Here is a 17,402-nt window from a genome sequence, read left to right on the forward strand (position 1 = left end):
CTGGACGTTCTTGGGCGCCCTGAAGCCTTCTTCACAACTATTTAACCTCTCTCCTTGATGATCCGATAAATGGTTGATTTAGGTGCAATCTTACTAGCAGCAATATCCATGCTTGTGAAGCCCTCTTTGTACAAAGCAATGATGACTGCATGTGTTTCTTTGCAGGTAACCATGGTTAACAGAGGAAGAACAATGAATTCAAGCTCCACCCTTCTTTTAAAGCTTCCAGTCTGTAATTCTAACTCAATCGGCATGACAGAGTGATCTCCAGCCTTGTTCTCGTCAACACTCGTCTGTGTTAACGAGAGAATCACTGACATGTCAGCTGGTCCTTTTTTGGCAGGGTTGAAATGCAGTGGAAATGTTTTCGGGATTAAGTTCATTGTCATGGCAAAGAGGGATTTTGCAATTAATTGAAATTCATCTGATCACTCTTCATGACATTCTGGAGTATATGCAAATTGGCATAATAAAAACTGAAGCAGCAGACTTTGTGAAAACCAATACTTGTGTCATTCTCAAAACTGTTGGCCTTGGCTGTACTTCAAGCCGTCTGAAAATGGCCGCCTAACACTTCCCAGATATTATTCTCAACTGAGTTGACTGCAGATGTGCTTTAGCTCCAAACCTTGATGCCCCACACCGAGCAACCGTGTTCTGCTTTACTTTTGTTGTCTCTCACCAGCCTGCTTCCTTTTTTTTTTTAATCCATTGTGGAAATGTCTCTTCATATGAACTAGAAATCCCCCTATATTATAGTCTTCTAGATTTGTGTCGTTAATACTAAATACATTGGATAGGCAATATACTATTTATGACCATTTAAATGTATGTCAAATAAACAGTTACTAGTAATCCATGTGTGCTCTGGTTTCCCCATCCATGTTAGATCTACTGTTCACTATAGGTACGGTGCCGGACCTAGAGAGAGAACATATCTGCGCGCGTGTGTCTGAAAAGGGGGCGTGACCAAGGAAAAAGGGGCATGTCTTTATGATGCGTCCCCTTTTCGTCACTCTTTGTAGCGTGCATGGCACTTAAGGACATGCAGGGCTGCCCCAAAGCGCTGCGGTCAGTGTGAATGGATGCTGGGCGCATCAATCATTTACCGGGAGCCAGGTAAGACGCGTCCCCAGGGACCCACCCATTTTGCAAAAGTGAGTCCCCGGTCCTCATATACGAGTAAAATATGCGCTATTTCTCGTATTAGCGATCACTGGGGCAAAAGCGGCGCAGTTACTAGAAAATAGCAGCCTTTCCTACTACAAGCTTTGGGGTCTATTTACTAAGCCTTAGGAGCTGGTTGGTTGGTACTTTACCTCCATCTAACTGTCATTTTTCAAAACACAGCCTGTAACCACCCATGCGTTAGAATTAGAATTTCAGTCATACCAAATTGGAATTTATTGCTAGAGTTTATAAATAAAACAGTTATAATAATCTACTGAATTACTATAATCCGATTAGACATGTTAGTTGAATTTAACATCACAAATCTGGGATTCTTTAACTTCCTTTGGAGTCCTCACAAAACTAATCTGAAACATACGCTCTACGTTAGTAAATAATTTCCTAGAGTTTCAGGTTTTATGGCTAAGTATTTTTCAAAAGCACTGATTTAAAGCTGCAAATAATGAATGCAAAATACATCTGCTTTTGTCTTTACTATTGCTGTCATTTTAAATCTCGCAGACAAAGGTGTTAAACCAGCGGGTTTTAAATATGGATTCTAGATTTTTTTTTAAACTTTGGGACAATCGGTTACTGTTCAATCTCTTGTAAAGAAAGAATCTTAAAAATTTCACGATCTCTCATCTGCTAGAGTTGCTTCCCAGTAATCCTCTGAAAACTTTTTTTTTTTTTTGTTTTGATTTTGATCTAATGTGCTATGAAGAGAAATTACAATTTTCTCTTTCATCCGATCTGGGGGACACTGTACCATGGGGCTTCTTGTGGGAACTGAAGGAGCTGACACTTAATTAGACTAATGTAATTCTAAGGGAGTAGCTTCTCCCCTCTGAGCTCTTCCCCTGCAACCTATGGTCTTTCAGTGTTTTGTAAGTGCCCATGGGAGCTGGGCTGTTTTCTTTAGGGCTGTGTTTTAGATCAGGGCTCGACAATTTTTTTTTTTTTTGGAGTGTCTTATGTCAGAGACTTGCACTGCTTGCTCATGTTTTTCTGGGTGACCGGGCACTTCTGGTATGTGCCGGTACTGAGACTGTTGCAGTATTCGCTAGGAGTTCAAGGCCCCACTCGGGGGACACAAGGTTAGGTAAGACCGCCAGTTACCTGGCCTAGGTTGGAAAAAGAGCAGGTCTATACCCCATGTTAATCAGGAGTTGGGTTACGCCTGGACAACAAACCCAGGCCACGATCTCTTTATTATGTGTCCTTCTGCTGTGGGTAGTCCTTTGCTGTCTGGTATCCACGCATTCCTTGCTGTTTGGCTCTCTACTGAACTCACACAGGCTATTTTCCGATTCTGTTAGGCTCCCCTTTTGTGCGAGCTGTGGCATTTCCGAGGCAGCCGTTATGCCGGTGACTGCTTGATCCTCTGTTCACCTACAGGTTCGCCACTTTACTTGCTTTCCGGTGTTCACATCCAAGCATTTTAGTTTTGTTTGGAGATTCTTCTGTTCAGGAGTTTTCTGAGCTTCCCCTACCATAGGGCGCGGCTTTTGAACATCCCAAGGTCCAGTGTCCCCCCAGATCAGAATCCGAAGAACGTGAAAATTGGATTTTTGCACTTACCGTTCAATACTTTTTTGGGGGGGATTTCATCTGGGGGACACTGCATTCCCCGCCCTTACACTCATGTCTTTGTTCATGAGTTGGTTGTGGTTGATTTGTAAGTTTACACTAAGTGGTTCACCTTTGGTTTAGGGATACTTTTGAAGTTGTACTGAAGACCATGGGTTGCAGGGGGGAGGAGCTCAAAGGGAGGAGCTAGTTATACTAGTCTAAGGGACATATTCAATTAGCGAAAAGTCGGAAAGGTTTTGCCTTCCGTACTTTTCACCGACTGCGTGTTTTGGAGGCGAAAACTTTTTGTGCACGGCCCCGCTTTTCACACTATTCAATTCCAAAGGACGCGAAATCTGGAACCGGCGCAACTCATACAGGCGAAAAGTACTGTCAGATTTGGGGAATCTAGCCTGGCACCCCCCAAAAGACGCACTAACATTGGAGATCAATTACCCGAATAGCCCTGCTGAAGCTATTTGGTGTACTTAAATGCTCTCAATAGCTGCTAATTAGCATCTTTGCACAAGTGGTGAAAAATAGCATTTAGCAGGGTTTTTTTTGAGAAAATAAGTAGTCCCAGCAAACTTGAGGTACATGAAAATGGTGCAAAAATGGTTAAAAATCGTAATAGTGAAGTTTTAAAAAAAAAAACTTAAACGCACCTTCAGCAAGCACCTGCAATCAAAAAACCACCTCCCCCATACTTGCAGATCCCCTCAAAAGCTTATTTCAGTAGTTTTTAAGTTAGTACCCCAACTTTGTACTTTTTCGCCCCCTTTTTCAAAGTCCATTTTTTGGGGTGTTCTTTACATTTTTTTTTTTTTTTTTTTTTGGACCGTTAATCTTTGGGGAGCTGTCCCAAGAGTGCAGGGCGGTTTCCCCACCTTTGCACCCCAAAACCGCAAGTCTGCACTTTCTGCCTGCTTTCATAGGCGAATCTTTTTCGCCTATACCAATGCATTGACTTTCCGCGTAGGCGAAAAGTCTTTGGAATTGAATACGGGGATAAGTTTTCGCCTTGTGGTCATCAGCAAAACTTTTCAGCTGAAAAATGGCTTATCGCGGCTAATTGAATATGCCCTTAAGTGCCAGCTCCTTCAGTCTCCACAAGCAACCCCATGGTACAGTGTCCCCCAGATGGACTCAGAAGAAAGGCTTTAACAGGAAGTACAAAAATTAAATTATTCCACATGTGGGGCTACGTAGTGGTGTAACTTGTTTTAGCTAAATTATTGAATATTGATCTCTAACTTGACTCTAAACTTGTCCTTTTAAATCTTAGATTTCACACTTTTACTTCCAGAGAAGTTACAGTTCTACATAAGTTTAGTTAAAACTCCTATTTCCTGGAGATATTCTAAACCTACCCCCAAAATGATCAATGAAGTTTGCTGTAGTCTGCTTTACTTTAGTATCTCTTGAGACCTTTATTGATTTGGATTCTTTAAGTAACTCTCTTTTATGGAGTGGATTGACAAACAAATTTCTGTATTTACTCCCAAAATAAGCCGCCATCTACAGCACCATTTTTAAGATCAAATGATATAATAATTGATTGTACGATGATTGAACTGCATTATATTTGCTTTAGACTTGTTACTTTGTGTGTTTATATTGTATATAGATTTGTATGCTGCATACATATGTACTGCAATTATTTTCAATGTAAACAAAAAAACACGATCGTCATGTAACATGTTTTCTAATGTTAACAGAAAACGTGATGATGTTTCTTGAAAAGTTATCCAGCAAATTGCGTGAGCGGTGAGTTTTCTTGCTTTTAATGTACCCATTGGCGAACAGACACGGAACTGCTACTTTGTAGGCTTAGCGGGTATTCGTAGTAATGTTTTTTTTTCATTCGTGAAGAACTGGTCTTGATTCCAAGGCTGCTTTTTCATGAAGAGAACCATGCAACAATGACATCAGCATATGATGCAGTTAGTGGATAGGGGCATTCAAATCTGTCAACAATTAGGGGTATATGTACTAAGCCGTGGAGAGAGAAAGCACCAACCACTCTCCTCCTGTCAGTTTTCAAACGTAGCATGTAACATGACAGAGCTGATTGGTTGGTACTTTATCTATATCCACTTTCTCAGTCCAAGGCTTAGTACATCTACGCTAGGCCTACTTAATTGATTAAGACTGAATGCACTACCGGAACAGGTCGCAGCCCACCTGAAAAAAGTACCTGTACGTGGAAGGTGACCGAGGGAACCCTGCCAGAGAAACCTGCTATCGTGCTGTTCCCTCCTGCAGTAGGGCGTATCTGTGGACGCGCGTTTCACCACATCGGGTTTGTTCACCTAACAGCCTCACCAAGAGTGATTAATAATTATCATACATTGTGATTAATAATTATCAGGGATTTGTTTAAATTTTATGTGTAAAACCTGCTAATACATACCCATTGGGAGACTTAATCAATTACTGTAAGTAAACATAGTCACCACAAAATGTATATAAAATATGGAGAATATGAGAAGGGTTATCCTTTTAAATTATATATAAAATTTTGTTTAGAATTGTTCTAGGGGGCTCGATTTAGAATTTTCCACAGTAGAGCAAAATAAACCCCAATTTTTTACATAGGAAATAATAATAAGTTATATTTTAATGATTCAATTATTCATCTACATATAAAATAAGAGTGGCCCGCAAAGGAGTCTTTTAACTGATAATTGGTTGCACCAATTATTGTTTTTCTGGAGCTCTAGATACTCGATTCCAGGGAGCACCTCCAGCACATAAAAAATAGAAAATAAACATTTCAAGATAATATTCTCTCGGAATAAATGGGATTATATTGCTGGTTATATTTATATATCTGATATATAATGGATAAAGATCCTGAGCGGGATATTATGTCTTTTTTTGTTGAAATTAATACATCTACCCCTCAATGATCAGATATAGGGGCATGGTTGCCCTCTAATATGGATTATGTAGAGGCTGAGAGGGGATATGCCAATGGTTTCTGAGCGACCCAAACCAAGTGCTGGGATAAAATGTTGCCAAATGGGTGAATTGTGTAGTTTTTTTGTTTTAAACCTCAAACCAGCAAGATTTCTTGTTGCCATCTTCTGTGTTTAATGCCTAATTGATTTGTACACTGATATTTTATTTTTCAGTACAGTGAAAGATTTAGAAATGATGCTGGGAATGAAAATGAAGCTGAACCCCATGAATCAGGTAAGATAGAAAGTCATTTCCCGGTGAGGTCCTGTTTTGTTAATTGCAGTTGGCGATTTGCCCCCATTGTACATATTACTTGTTTATGATACTTGCCGTCACCTCACCCAGGTTTTCAAGGCTATGTGACCATACTACAATAAATGTGGTGTATTTTTTTTTGTACCAATTACAAGGCAAGTTAGTCTAGATGTCTTGGGTCCTGAGCATATAATAGAAAATGTTAATGTCCATTATTGTATTGTGCGGAATGTGTTTTTTTTTTTTGTTTTTTTTTTCCTTCTATGTTATAAATAATTTTGTCTCAAGGGTTTTCTTTATACCATGCTGCCATAATTGTAAGCAAGTAGCCGCAGATTGCTTGATGAGAATTTAGCTTATACATGAGATTTCATACCATACACTCACACTCACACGTACACACTAACACATATACACCATAACACACAGAATCACATACATAAATACACACACACACTGAAACAGTACACATACATACTTTCACTTCATGCAGCAGCTGCTGCGAGACTGATATAGGTTGCAACAGGGGCCAGGCACCTCGATTCATTAGGCCCCTCCCCACGTTGTAATGCCCAGATTTGCGGGGGTATGGGGACGGGGCTTGCCGTATTGGCTACGCCCCTGATGCGGCCAGTGTTAGGAGGCAATCTGTGTGTAAGGGAGGGTTTCTAGATACCCGGAAACCCCTCCCTGCAATCGCTAGATGCTAGTGTGAAGCCGGCCCCTTTCCCCCCTAGAAAGCTGATGTAGGAGCACGTACTGTGCTGCTGCATTCAGTAGAACAGCCGTGGCTGCTCCTCCACCCGTGAACAGGTGTTGCTGGACACCTGTTCTTGGCAGGGTCACATAGACCCTGTGTAGGGGGCGCCTCTATGTGTGGGGACCCCGGGATGACCACCCCTGTCACCCCTCTCTTAATCCGGCCCTGTCTACAGTTGTGGTTCTTTGAGGTTGGATGTAATTTGGTCACTATCATTGGTCATGTTGGACCGGTTGCCATGTAGGTCAAAGGGGGTGTCCCTCTTGAGACCACCTGCAGTACTGTGTTATCTGAAAGCTTCTCCACAAGCCTATGATTGCTAGTGTTGTGGGTTTACTGAAAGAGAAAGGTAAAGCTGTATCATTTATTTTCAAGCTAGACCAAAGAGGTGATCTCTGTGAACTACCAGCATGAGTATACATTGGTCATCTCCTGGTTGTTCCCTCTGAGTGCAGGGACAATGAGGTTTTGTACACATGATCTAGACAGCCATTAGTAGGTGGGTCAGGACAAAAGCAGTGATGCTTCAGTAGCAGCCGGTCTCTCAACCAGAAGTATCGACTGCAGCCCACCTCTGCATTCCTTTTGGAGAGTGAATGGTTTGCCCTGAATCTGCTCTTTAATGCAAAGTTAAAGTCTTGTACTGCATTGAGTTGTATTCATATGTTCAAGCCCTAGGCGAGCCCTCGGGGTCTAATGCAGAATGCTCTTTTGGAGCTCCCGAAGGAACTCTCCCTGAGAAACCAACCTCCAAGTTGGCAAGTGTGTTTGATTTCCAACTGGGCAAATCTCCTGCTGTTGAGCCTCCTGGTGTCCAATGGGGCTTAATATTTGCAGCCATGGCTACCAGATATCTATCTTGGATCTGTTTGAGTTCTTTGTCCCCCTGTCCTGGGTTCCCAGGAATCTGGATGCCTGGAAAAACCTTCCATTCTACTATTAAAGAGTTGCTGAATGCAGTGGTAATCTGTCCTGTTCTGGGTGGCCAGAGGAGTGTTAGCAGATCTGATTTGGGCCCAAGAGGGACAATATGCCCTACACAGTTTTGTATTCCAAAGCTCTTAACAAATCCATTCTGTGAGAACGGTTCAAGATGTCTCCTCCCAGTGATCCAGGCCATGAATGAAGGAAAGTTACTGACCTCTCTGCAAATCCTCATCTGGGGGGAATATGGCTCTTCCATCTCTCATTCCTTGGAGCATTCAAAACTGAAAGTGCTCATTTTGTCCTGTCATCAGGTCACTGAGAACATGGCCATCGTGGATGTGCCCCTGCATTGCTTTGCCATTAAGCTTGTGTGTGTATATATAGATAAGATCCTGGTGAAGGCAAGGTCTAGTGAGCTGGTGATCAAACATCTGGATTTTTCAATTCAAAATGTTCACATCTTAGCGCAGTCAGTGCTGATCGATTTATATATTTGTAACCGGTTTTGGTTTATGCTCATTACAAAAACCTCATATTTGCCCCACTTCAAGTTTTTGTTGGGAGTCCATTCGTACATTCCATTCTCGGGTAGTTTTCTCTATCATGGTGTATTAGGTATCCTATTGTACAATATTTACATTTACGTGTGTGTATGTATATATATATATATATATATATCTATCCAAACGGCTCCCGGTGCCTTCCTCTATTACCTTTCCAAGCAATGGGAAGGAAAATAGTATATGCAACAATAAGCTGCACTCCCGGCGACTTCACATACAATACACTCGTGTTTATAGCCAAACACGAGTGTACACTCGTGTTTATAGCCAAACACGAGTGTACTGTGTTGTCTGTGAAGTCGCCGGGAGTGCCGCCTACTTTGTGTTTAAAAAAATAAATACATTTAAAAAAAAAAAAAAAAAATCTTTATATAGATGGAGAGATAGAGATATATATATCTGTTTATTTTTGCCAACAGGTACGGCACACTCCTTCCCTTATAGTGAATCTGCCGCGGTGCCATCTACATCAAAGCATGTACACATCCAGGTGCGGCACTCAGCGGACTTGTAAATAACATCATCACATCTCCTTTGAAGCACGAAACGTTGCTTCAAAGGAGATTTGATGTTGTTTACAAGTCCGCCAAGTGCCGCACCTGGATGTGTGTGTGTGTGTGTGTGTGTGTGTGTGTATGTATGTTTTTTATTCTTTGCATGTATAATATTTCAACACTTCTGTTTCAGGAATTGATGCCTTGGGACCCCCCTTATTATGCTGGTGTTTTACGCGCAGAGAAGTAAGTACTACTGACAAGGAAATAATGAGCATAATACATTTGTTATAGCGCAAACAGAGAATGCTTAGCCCGTTACTGAACAGGGATGCAACAAATCAAATTTCAAAAAGCCATCCAAATGCGCCAATTCTACTGTCTGCAAAGAGCATAAGTAGATGGCCAAGATTACAGCAGGTCATCTACTCTCTCACTGGGTCTGTTAATGTATTTAGAACATAACTGCGCACACTGGCCACTAGGGGGATCACACTGCCAGCATCTGCCAGCAGCTCTGATATACAGTCAGGTGCATAAATATTGGGACATTGACAGAATTTTCAGATTTTGGCCTCTATTCACCACCACAATGGTTTTGAAATGAAACAAACAAGATGTGCTTTACTGCAGACTTTCAGATTTAATGTGGGGGTAATTACATCCAAATCAGGTGAACGGTGTAGGAATTACAACGGTTTCTATATGTGCCTCCCACTTTTTAAGTACTTTTTATATTTATGCACCTGACTGAGCACATGTACAATCACGTCATTATCAGACATTGGCTGGATTTGGTGCCACATGTGCTGCGATGTGTGTCCAGGTGACAGATATTTCTGCCGCTATTGCAGCATGTCTGGCTAGCCGTATTTTACATGTCCTAATATACTGATTGTATTGCACAAGTGACTTTAGGGAGCTTAACGGAGATAATATTTTCTCCTTTGAGTACATTATAAAATACTGAAAACTTCCCAGCAGTACTAGTACTGTTGGGAAGTTTTCAGCAAGATTAATGTACTAACAATGCAAGCATGTCAATCTGCTTTTAATATTTTATTTTTTATTTTCCCAATAGGGATATTATCTGAATGCATGAGGGGCTTTTTGCATATTCCCCAGTATAATGGGTAGATTATAAGGGATGCTGTTATTAATAATTACACTCTCTAGTGTAGTCTCCTCCCTGTCCTCCATCTCGTCACACCTCTGCCAGTACTTGATAAAAGCTGCCAAATTGCTCTCATCATGCCTACTGGTAATCACAATGGTAAATGGAATATCTGCATTCACTGTACTTTATGGTCCTTCTAATGTTTGGAAGAAGTGCAATAGATTTAGATGATGTAGGTCACTACTTTGAGGCGGGCTGGTGATACACTTGTGATTTGTCAGCTGCGCTTGTGTGAGTGATTTTCTTCCGTCTTCATTCTCTTGTGAAAATCGCCATTTCGGCATTGGCCTGGAGAGTGAGGATAAACATGCAAAAATAAAAAATAGCTGTCAATCCTATTTACACACTGCATGCGGTGTGACACTTTTATCTTATCAATGCTTTTATTAAACTTAGGAATCCCTACGATGATGGTTCATTAACAGCATATGCTGGTTTACTCGTTACAATACTGTTCTGGTAGAGCAAAAAAGAAAAAAAAAACACCAAAAAAAAAAAAAAACTCCTTAAACAGCCAACGTGACAAACATATTAGCGGTCTGTGTCAGCATATGACATAAAATTAACTCACAATTTACACAGCATTTCGGTCCCTGCCACAGTGGAGCTTACAAACTGTTCCCTACCACATGGACACACACACACGTATACACTAGGGTGCATTTCTCTATTGCCAGAAGCCAGTTAACCTATCAGTTTGAAATCGATAGATCTTAGTGTAAAAACACTCTCTACCCCTCACACACATTACATGCTCCCCATAGTATGCCAGTGGGGGGCAGGCTCAATTTCCTGCTCTAAGTACTGAAATTCAGCTCTCCAGAGCTCGCATGGAACCTACATATGACAGGCAATCACTCATCAGCCGCAGTGCCTGCTGGGAATGGTACTTTGGTCTTTTCAGCCACAAAGCCAACTCGGTCATTGTGCAGTGGCCATCTCTAATGACATTCACCGCGCTCCAGTTACAGTGGAGACTATTACCCTGCCACGGACATGCCAATGTGAAATAGAGGAACTTTTTGGTCATTTCATTATAGTTCTAGACTACATGTTGAACAGCAGAGGGCGCCAATAATTCAAAAATAGAGTTTAGTGGAAAAAGAGTGAGATGCAAAAGAATAGCTGTAGAAAGTGAAATGTCCTCTCTTTAACCTCTCTCTCGCTCTCCTAGCGGGGCTAAAGCACCAGTTTCTTATTTTAATTGTAAGCTGAAATCATTCTTTGTTGCATAGTGCGTATTTTGTGTGTCATACGATGTCAGGGAACCTGCGATTGGGAGATACCCATTACTAATTATCAGACTGTAGTTTAACTTTGAATATTTGCTGTGAGTGGTCTCTTTTTAACCAACCCATTATTTAATAAGACAGTTACCCTATTAGAAATCACTCCCAGTTATTAGATGGGAGTGACTTCTTTTTATCATCACAAGAAAGATGTTGTCTGTAACTTCTACATAAGTAGCATACACACAAATGTCCATTCAGACCACTAAGTATCTGCCTGCAGTCAGTGTAGGTGGCAGGTAGACTTTATTGGGGATATTTTATCCCTGCTGGATTAGTGTTTAGTGAACAAAGCGTTTACATTTTAGATAAAGCATTTCCCATTGTACTGTAGCACTATTCCAACCATTCACAGTTTCAGATGATGGTGTAAACGCCATATTGTTTCTATGGAGAGGTAACCTTAAACTTTAGTCCCCTACCATGAATGAATAGCACTCAAACACATGAATCAGGAGTCCTCTGGGAAGCAATAAAGTGTTTATGGGGAGAAGGCAAACAATGGCAACTTTACTCTATGGTGTTCTGCAAACACAGTAGCTCCTTTAAAGAAATTGTATGTAGTTATTAAAAAGGACACCCTCACCCTTTTATGACCCTTCCTCTATAATATTATATTTATGTAATGCATACTTGTCTATACGATGTCATTCTAACGATGACTAATCTGCAGAACCGTGTTTCCGTGCATCTCTCCAGCCTGTCTAATACACATGGCATGCTATGTTCTATAGCACATTATACTGACTCCTGCTTCTAATAATAATAATTCACAATAGACACAGATCAGACAAATAGACAATGATGCTGATAGCTCTCGGGGGGACTTGGAAGCTGTGAAAAGTAATGTGGTGACATATGAGAGCAGAAACGGACGCCATCATTTTGTAATGTTGTGCCCAACTGCTGCCAAGGAACCTGGGAGCCCACAGCCCCCCCTGTGATAGGATTAAATAGATGTGTATTCCTGGAGTGATGCATGAAGAGTACATAATGCATCTGGCCAAAGCGTAGATCGGCGGATGTGTAATATCCGGTAAAGATTCTTGGCAGCTCTTCCAGAAGTTGGCACAATTGGCAAATATTGGGGAAAACTCCCCTAGATGTATTCAGAAGCATCTGAATGGGTGACTAACTGGAAAAGCAAAATTGGCACTAGGTGGACGTATAAGAATGTGGTAGTAATATACATTGTCGCAAACCGGAGGTCAAAAGTCAATTGCAGGAGTGAGGTGCCAGCCTGAAGATGGGCTACCTATGCCCGTCTGGGCAACTACATGCCACCCAAACCCAGAGAAATGCAAAAGACTCAACCCTACTCCGTAATAGTCCATACAAGGAAGTAGGTGATCGAAAAAGGTCCATTTATCCCCTTTTGGGTAATGGTCCTATGATTTGTAAACCCACCAAGAATCTTAGAAACTTGACTATTACTGCTATGGGGCCACAGAAAAAAGAAGATTCCCTCCAGCACACTGCAGCAATATTAGCAAAAATACTTGACTCCAACATGATATATGATTAAGCGCCGGGCCAGCGTCAAGGCTCCTCTATACCGGCGTCCCTAACATCACGTCCGAGGCGCAGAGCAGCCCAAAAGAACACAGCCAAGGACCATTCCCAGGACATCACACGAAAAATAGAAGAAAGGTGATAATGTGATGCCCTGGGAGCGGTCCTTGGCTGGGTTCTTTTGGGCTGCTCTGCGCCTCGGACGTGAACCCCTTAATGTTAGGGACGTCGGTATAGAGGAGACTTGACGCTGGCCCGGCGCTTAATCATATATTTGCAAATGTGTGCAACCAATACCTTTGAATTTCTATTATCATGTAGGATTCAAGTATTTTTGCTAATATTGCTGCAGTGTGCTGGAGGGAATCTTCTTTTTTTCTGTGGTTCAGTATAAACCTCGCCCTTTACAAGCACCTGAACAATATCATTAAGCTGATTTGAGCGACCACCATACTTTCTTTTTGTATTACTGCTATGGGGCAAGGTAGGGCCGTGATATAGCAGGTTGCATGCAGCTGTATAAATAAATGTGAATGCTATAGCAGAGGCTTGGTATAGTATGGCTGCATGTAACGAGACCAGTTTGTCTTTTGATCCACCTGGTTGTCCTGTGATTCTCCATGCATTCACAAAAGCCTGCCTCTTGCCCACACTATACTGTACACCAGGACAGCGGAGAATGTAAGTGATAAAATCAGAGTTGCAGGACCTAGTGCATGATAATGTATGTCCATTTGTCCAACGTGGGAAGAAGAAAATAGTCTAGCCAGCATTGTACTGCATCTGGTTCCTGTAGGGTGATTACAGCATCCTGGTCTCTGATTGGGCAGCCTCCGTGTACATGGTGCTTCATGGAGGAAGTGATTTAAACCAAGTTGCAGCCTGTGTGGTGGCCTGTAACAACAGTTGGCTGAGAATGGACTAGAGTAACAGGACTGTCACTGGAGCTGATACCCTAGTTGGAGCTGAGGACCTGCTGAGCTGGCTCTGGGAAATGGGAGTGTGAAGAAACACCTGCTTGATGGTTTTGTAATGAGGAGTCGCTCTGTTCCTCCAAGGAGCTGACTAGTCTGTGCCGTAGAAGCAGCCATGTTCCCCATTTGTGCTGGCATGAGAGAGGGTGACACATACGGGGGTCACCGCTCCGTCATTTGATTAAGGGGGGGGCGAGTTTTCATCTCTGTAAATAAAATTATTCATTTCCATAGCAAGGAGGACTATTTTAAAATGAAAATAAACTCTGAGCATCCTATTAGACTATACTGGAAAAATGACAGGAGAAATCTGCTTTGTTGTGTACAGGACCATCCTATGCCCAGATGTCCCCTAATTTATATATAATATTTTTGCACATCCTTCCCCAGCTCATCCCACCCCTGTTGTCTGTATTTGGAACCTTAGGCAGAATGAGTAACCTATAATGACAAAGTGATTCATACACGAAGTTACACAGCTCTGATTTTCTCCACACGGCATTTTCAGCAACTATTCTAGCTGGAAGCCTCTAATCCTGTAAATGCATGTTCCATAGAGCCTGGAGGCAGACGTGCGAGGACGGCGATAGCACAGTCATTGATGAGGTACAGTAATTGTTTGGCCCCAGGAACACTGACTACCATAGCATTAAGCTCCGTTACAGCTAGCCGTCTTTGTTGTACGTGGCCAGTTACAGCCTCCTTGTTGCAATCCATCAAATACATAAGCAGCCATGGTTACTTTTACACCGTGATTGAAATCCCTGAAAATTCTCCCTATTCTTACTATTTTTAAATATATGCTGGTTACGTTTGAGATGATGATGATTAAAACAATGAATAAAGCCCTGCTCTGCTTGTGTAAAGTTTAATTCTGTATTAATTCAGTTCCATCAAAGGTGATAAAAATAAAAGGTTATTCTGCATGTACGAAGTTACATGAATTGTTTATAGACTGTTTTCTCGGGGGGATGTTTATTAGAAGAAGGGTTATTTTATTTATTTTTTTCTTCCACTTAAAGTCAAGTCTTGGCCACATTTAAAGAACTTTTGTTTCACGGCATTTGCCTACGCAACGTCTGTGCTGACAATTTGCCTATTTGGGGCTTGAAAAGGTCATAAACCGATCTCAAATATGGCGTTTTTGTTAAATATTTAGCACGTCCGGTACCATTTTATCCATATTACTCAATGCTTTACAGAGATGCATAGAACCAATAGCCCCAGTGATATGTAGCAGCAAAGCTGACCTCCCGAGTCGCCCCACCAAACCGCCATGGAGCCCTTCTTTAAAAGTTATTGGCATAAGATTCAAAGGTCACATAAGTTCCGTACTTTTGCGATTGACCATGTCATTGGGAAATGTTTAAGGAAGCATGTTAACCGAGGAGTAAAAAAGGGCGTGGGTTTTGTTTAGTAGTTCTGGGGACGAGTACACTCTGTGGGGAGCAGTAGAGGATGATTTTTCCCTAAATAACCATGTGCTCTAGACCAGTCCTAAGATGTTTTGTCGGGTTGGGTACGGGATGCCGGAGGTCAGAATACCGGCAGCGGCATCCCGACAGTCAGAATTCTGACTCAAGCTGGTAAGTGTCCTAACCCTGACCCTCCTTTTCCGCAGCCTAAACCTAACCCTCCCACTAATACTTATAGTTGGGATGCTGGCAGTCGAGATTCCTGTGCCGGTATTCTGGACGCCAGCATACTGACCACCGGGATGGCAACTATAAACCCCTTTTTGTCTCCATAGCGGCTACATTATTAAGTTTATACAAAGTGTAACCAGGTTCTTTCTGTTCCTGGGTAGAACACACTAGAATGTGGGAGACCAGCTTTTTTACAATGTTTAAGGTTTTACCAATGGCAGCAACTTAAGGGCCTCTGGCATGATTAAGAAGGTTAAGAAGCATCATGTCCCAATAAGGTGAAATTACTGGGCAGGGCCAGATATGGATCAGAGTTTCCCTGTAGCTACAATTCCACTTGCATCCGAGATCAGTATTCAGAAACATCTTCTTCCATCTGTCCAGGGTATAGTACCACATGTAATAGACTTCATAGGAGGTTTAGTTGAGGTTGAGCTACACTAAATGGCTGAAACTACTTGAACACCTGTTCCAATGAGTGTTTGTTTGGTCATTTCAGTCACTCATTTCGAATATGTAGGTAAAATCGAGAATACAGCCATGCAATATCCATGGTCCTACATTAGCAGTCAATTGAGTTTTACTGAAGCACTCAGAAGTCGGTCTGTCAAATATCTGCCCTGCTCCGTCAAACTGCAAGTGCTGTTGTTGTCAAGTGGGAACATCTGAGCTACTAAGTGATGGGCCACCACCTAAGCTCACAGAACCGAATGCTGCGTTCGGAGATGTGTAGCGCGAAAGGCGGCCTTTGGGAGGAACATCGGCACAAGACCTGTTCATCAAAACATTCTTGAATTAAGATTCCATAGCTGAATGGACGCACACAAGCCTCAGATCACCATAAACCATTGTTGGCTAGAGTGGTGTAAGGTACACTGGAGCAGTGGGGTATATCTTTTCTAAAGCTATGCATTGCAAAAGAGGAAACTTTTTTGGAGAATGTGCGGAGAACTTGTAAGGAGAATGCTTACTGCCCCGGTGAATACTGCAGACTGTGAACTTTGCTGGAGCAGTGGTAATGTTTTGGGGCTGTTTTCCATGGTTTTGCATGGGCCCTTTAATTCAAGTGTAGGGCAATCGTGATGATGCAGTATACGATGACATTGAATACAATTGTGTGCTTAGAACTTTAGCAGCGGCTTTGGGAAGGCCCTTTCCTGTTTGTGCATGACAAGCTTTTTTACAATGTTTTAAGGTTTTGTCAGTGGTAGCAGTGAGTGTTTCAACATCGGGGCCTCTGGCATGGTCAAGAATGTTATGAATCCTGTCCCGATACGGAGAAATTACTGGGCAGGACCAGCTGACAATGGTTCATGCCCAAAGGTCTATAAAATAATGGGGTGCTGATAATGGCATGGAAGAACATCAGAAGCCTGCACACAGCGCTGACCTAAACCCCATCAAACGCCTTTTTGGATATACTGGAATACCGACTGCATGCTTGGCGTTCTCGTCTGAGCCCGACCTCACTGATACTCTTGTGGCTGAATGGATGTAAATCCTTGCAACCATGTTGCAAAATCTAATGGGAAACCTTCCCAGAAAAGTGGAGGCTGTTTATAGCAGCAAAGTGGGGACAGACTCTCCTATGTTACTGCCCAAGCGCATACCAGTGTGTAGTTCGGATGTCACATACTTTTGGCTATTCAGTATATTCCTTCCCTTTTGTCACCGCAAACCATCTCACCTGTCTGGGTGCTATCATCTTCTTTCCAGCTTGTGGAATCTATCAATAGGGACAATTACATCAATGAATAGATCATGCAGTTTGGAAGTTTATACTCTGTGACAAAGTAGCTGAGAGGAGGGTCCTCAAATCTTCAGTTGGGTACAAATAAGATTACACCCAAAATAAAAAAAGGATTTTTTTTTTTTGGTCTTTGATCTAAATATGGAAATCATAGACCTCATCCACAAAGTATCTGAATCAAACTAGAAATTATGTTCTACCTTCATGAGGGGGAAGGGGACTGGAATGCCTTAGACCGGGTTAATTTGACAATTCAGAGTGGTTAGATTACACTGAAAAGAGTACTGATCCCAAATGTTGACCACAAATTTTGCACTTGTCAGTAAGCATGATGGAAAAAGGGTCTGTG

The 17,402-nt window shown here is 42.0% G+C and overlaps 1 protein-coding gene across 1 annotated transcript in view; it reads left to right on the plus strand.

Annotated features, from left to right (window-relative positions):
- The window catches only part of MIPEP (mitochondrial intermediate peptidase), a 110,937-nt gene that overhangs the window by 20,491 nt on the left and 73,044 nt on the right, over nt 1-17,402 (plus strand). Inside the window, exons 8-10 of the mRNA XM_088458542.1 lie at nt 4,461-4,509; nt 5,880-5,940; nt 8,899-8,951. Of these exons, the coding sequence (XP_088314668.1) occupies nt 4,461-4,509; nt 5,880-5,940; nt 8,899-8,951 (163 nt within the window). The remainder of the gene's footprint in view (nt 1-4,460; nt 4,510-5,879; nt 5,941-8,898; nt 8,952-17,402) is intronic.

This window comes from Taudactylus pleione, unplaced genomic scaffold (genome assembly GCF_031769625.1).
Source record: "Taudactylus pleione unplaced genomic scaffold, aTauple2 ptg000842l, whole genome shotgun sequence".
Classification (NCBI taxonomy): domain Eukaryota; kingdom Metazoa; phylum Chordata; class Amphibia; order Anura; family Myobatrachidae; genus Taudactylus; species Taudactylus pleione.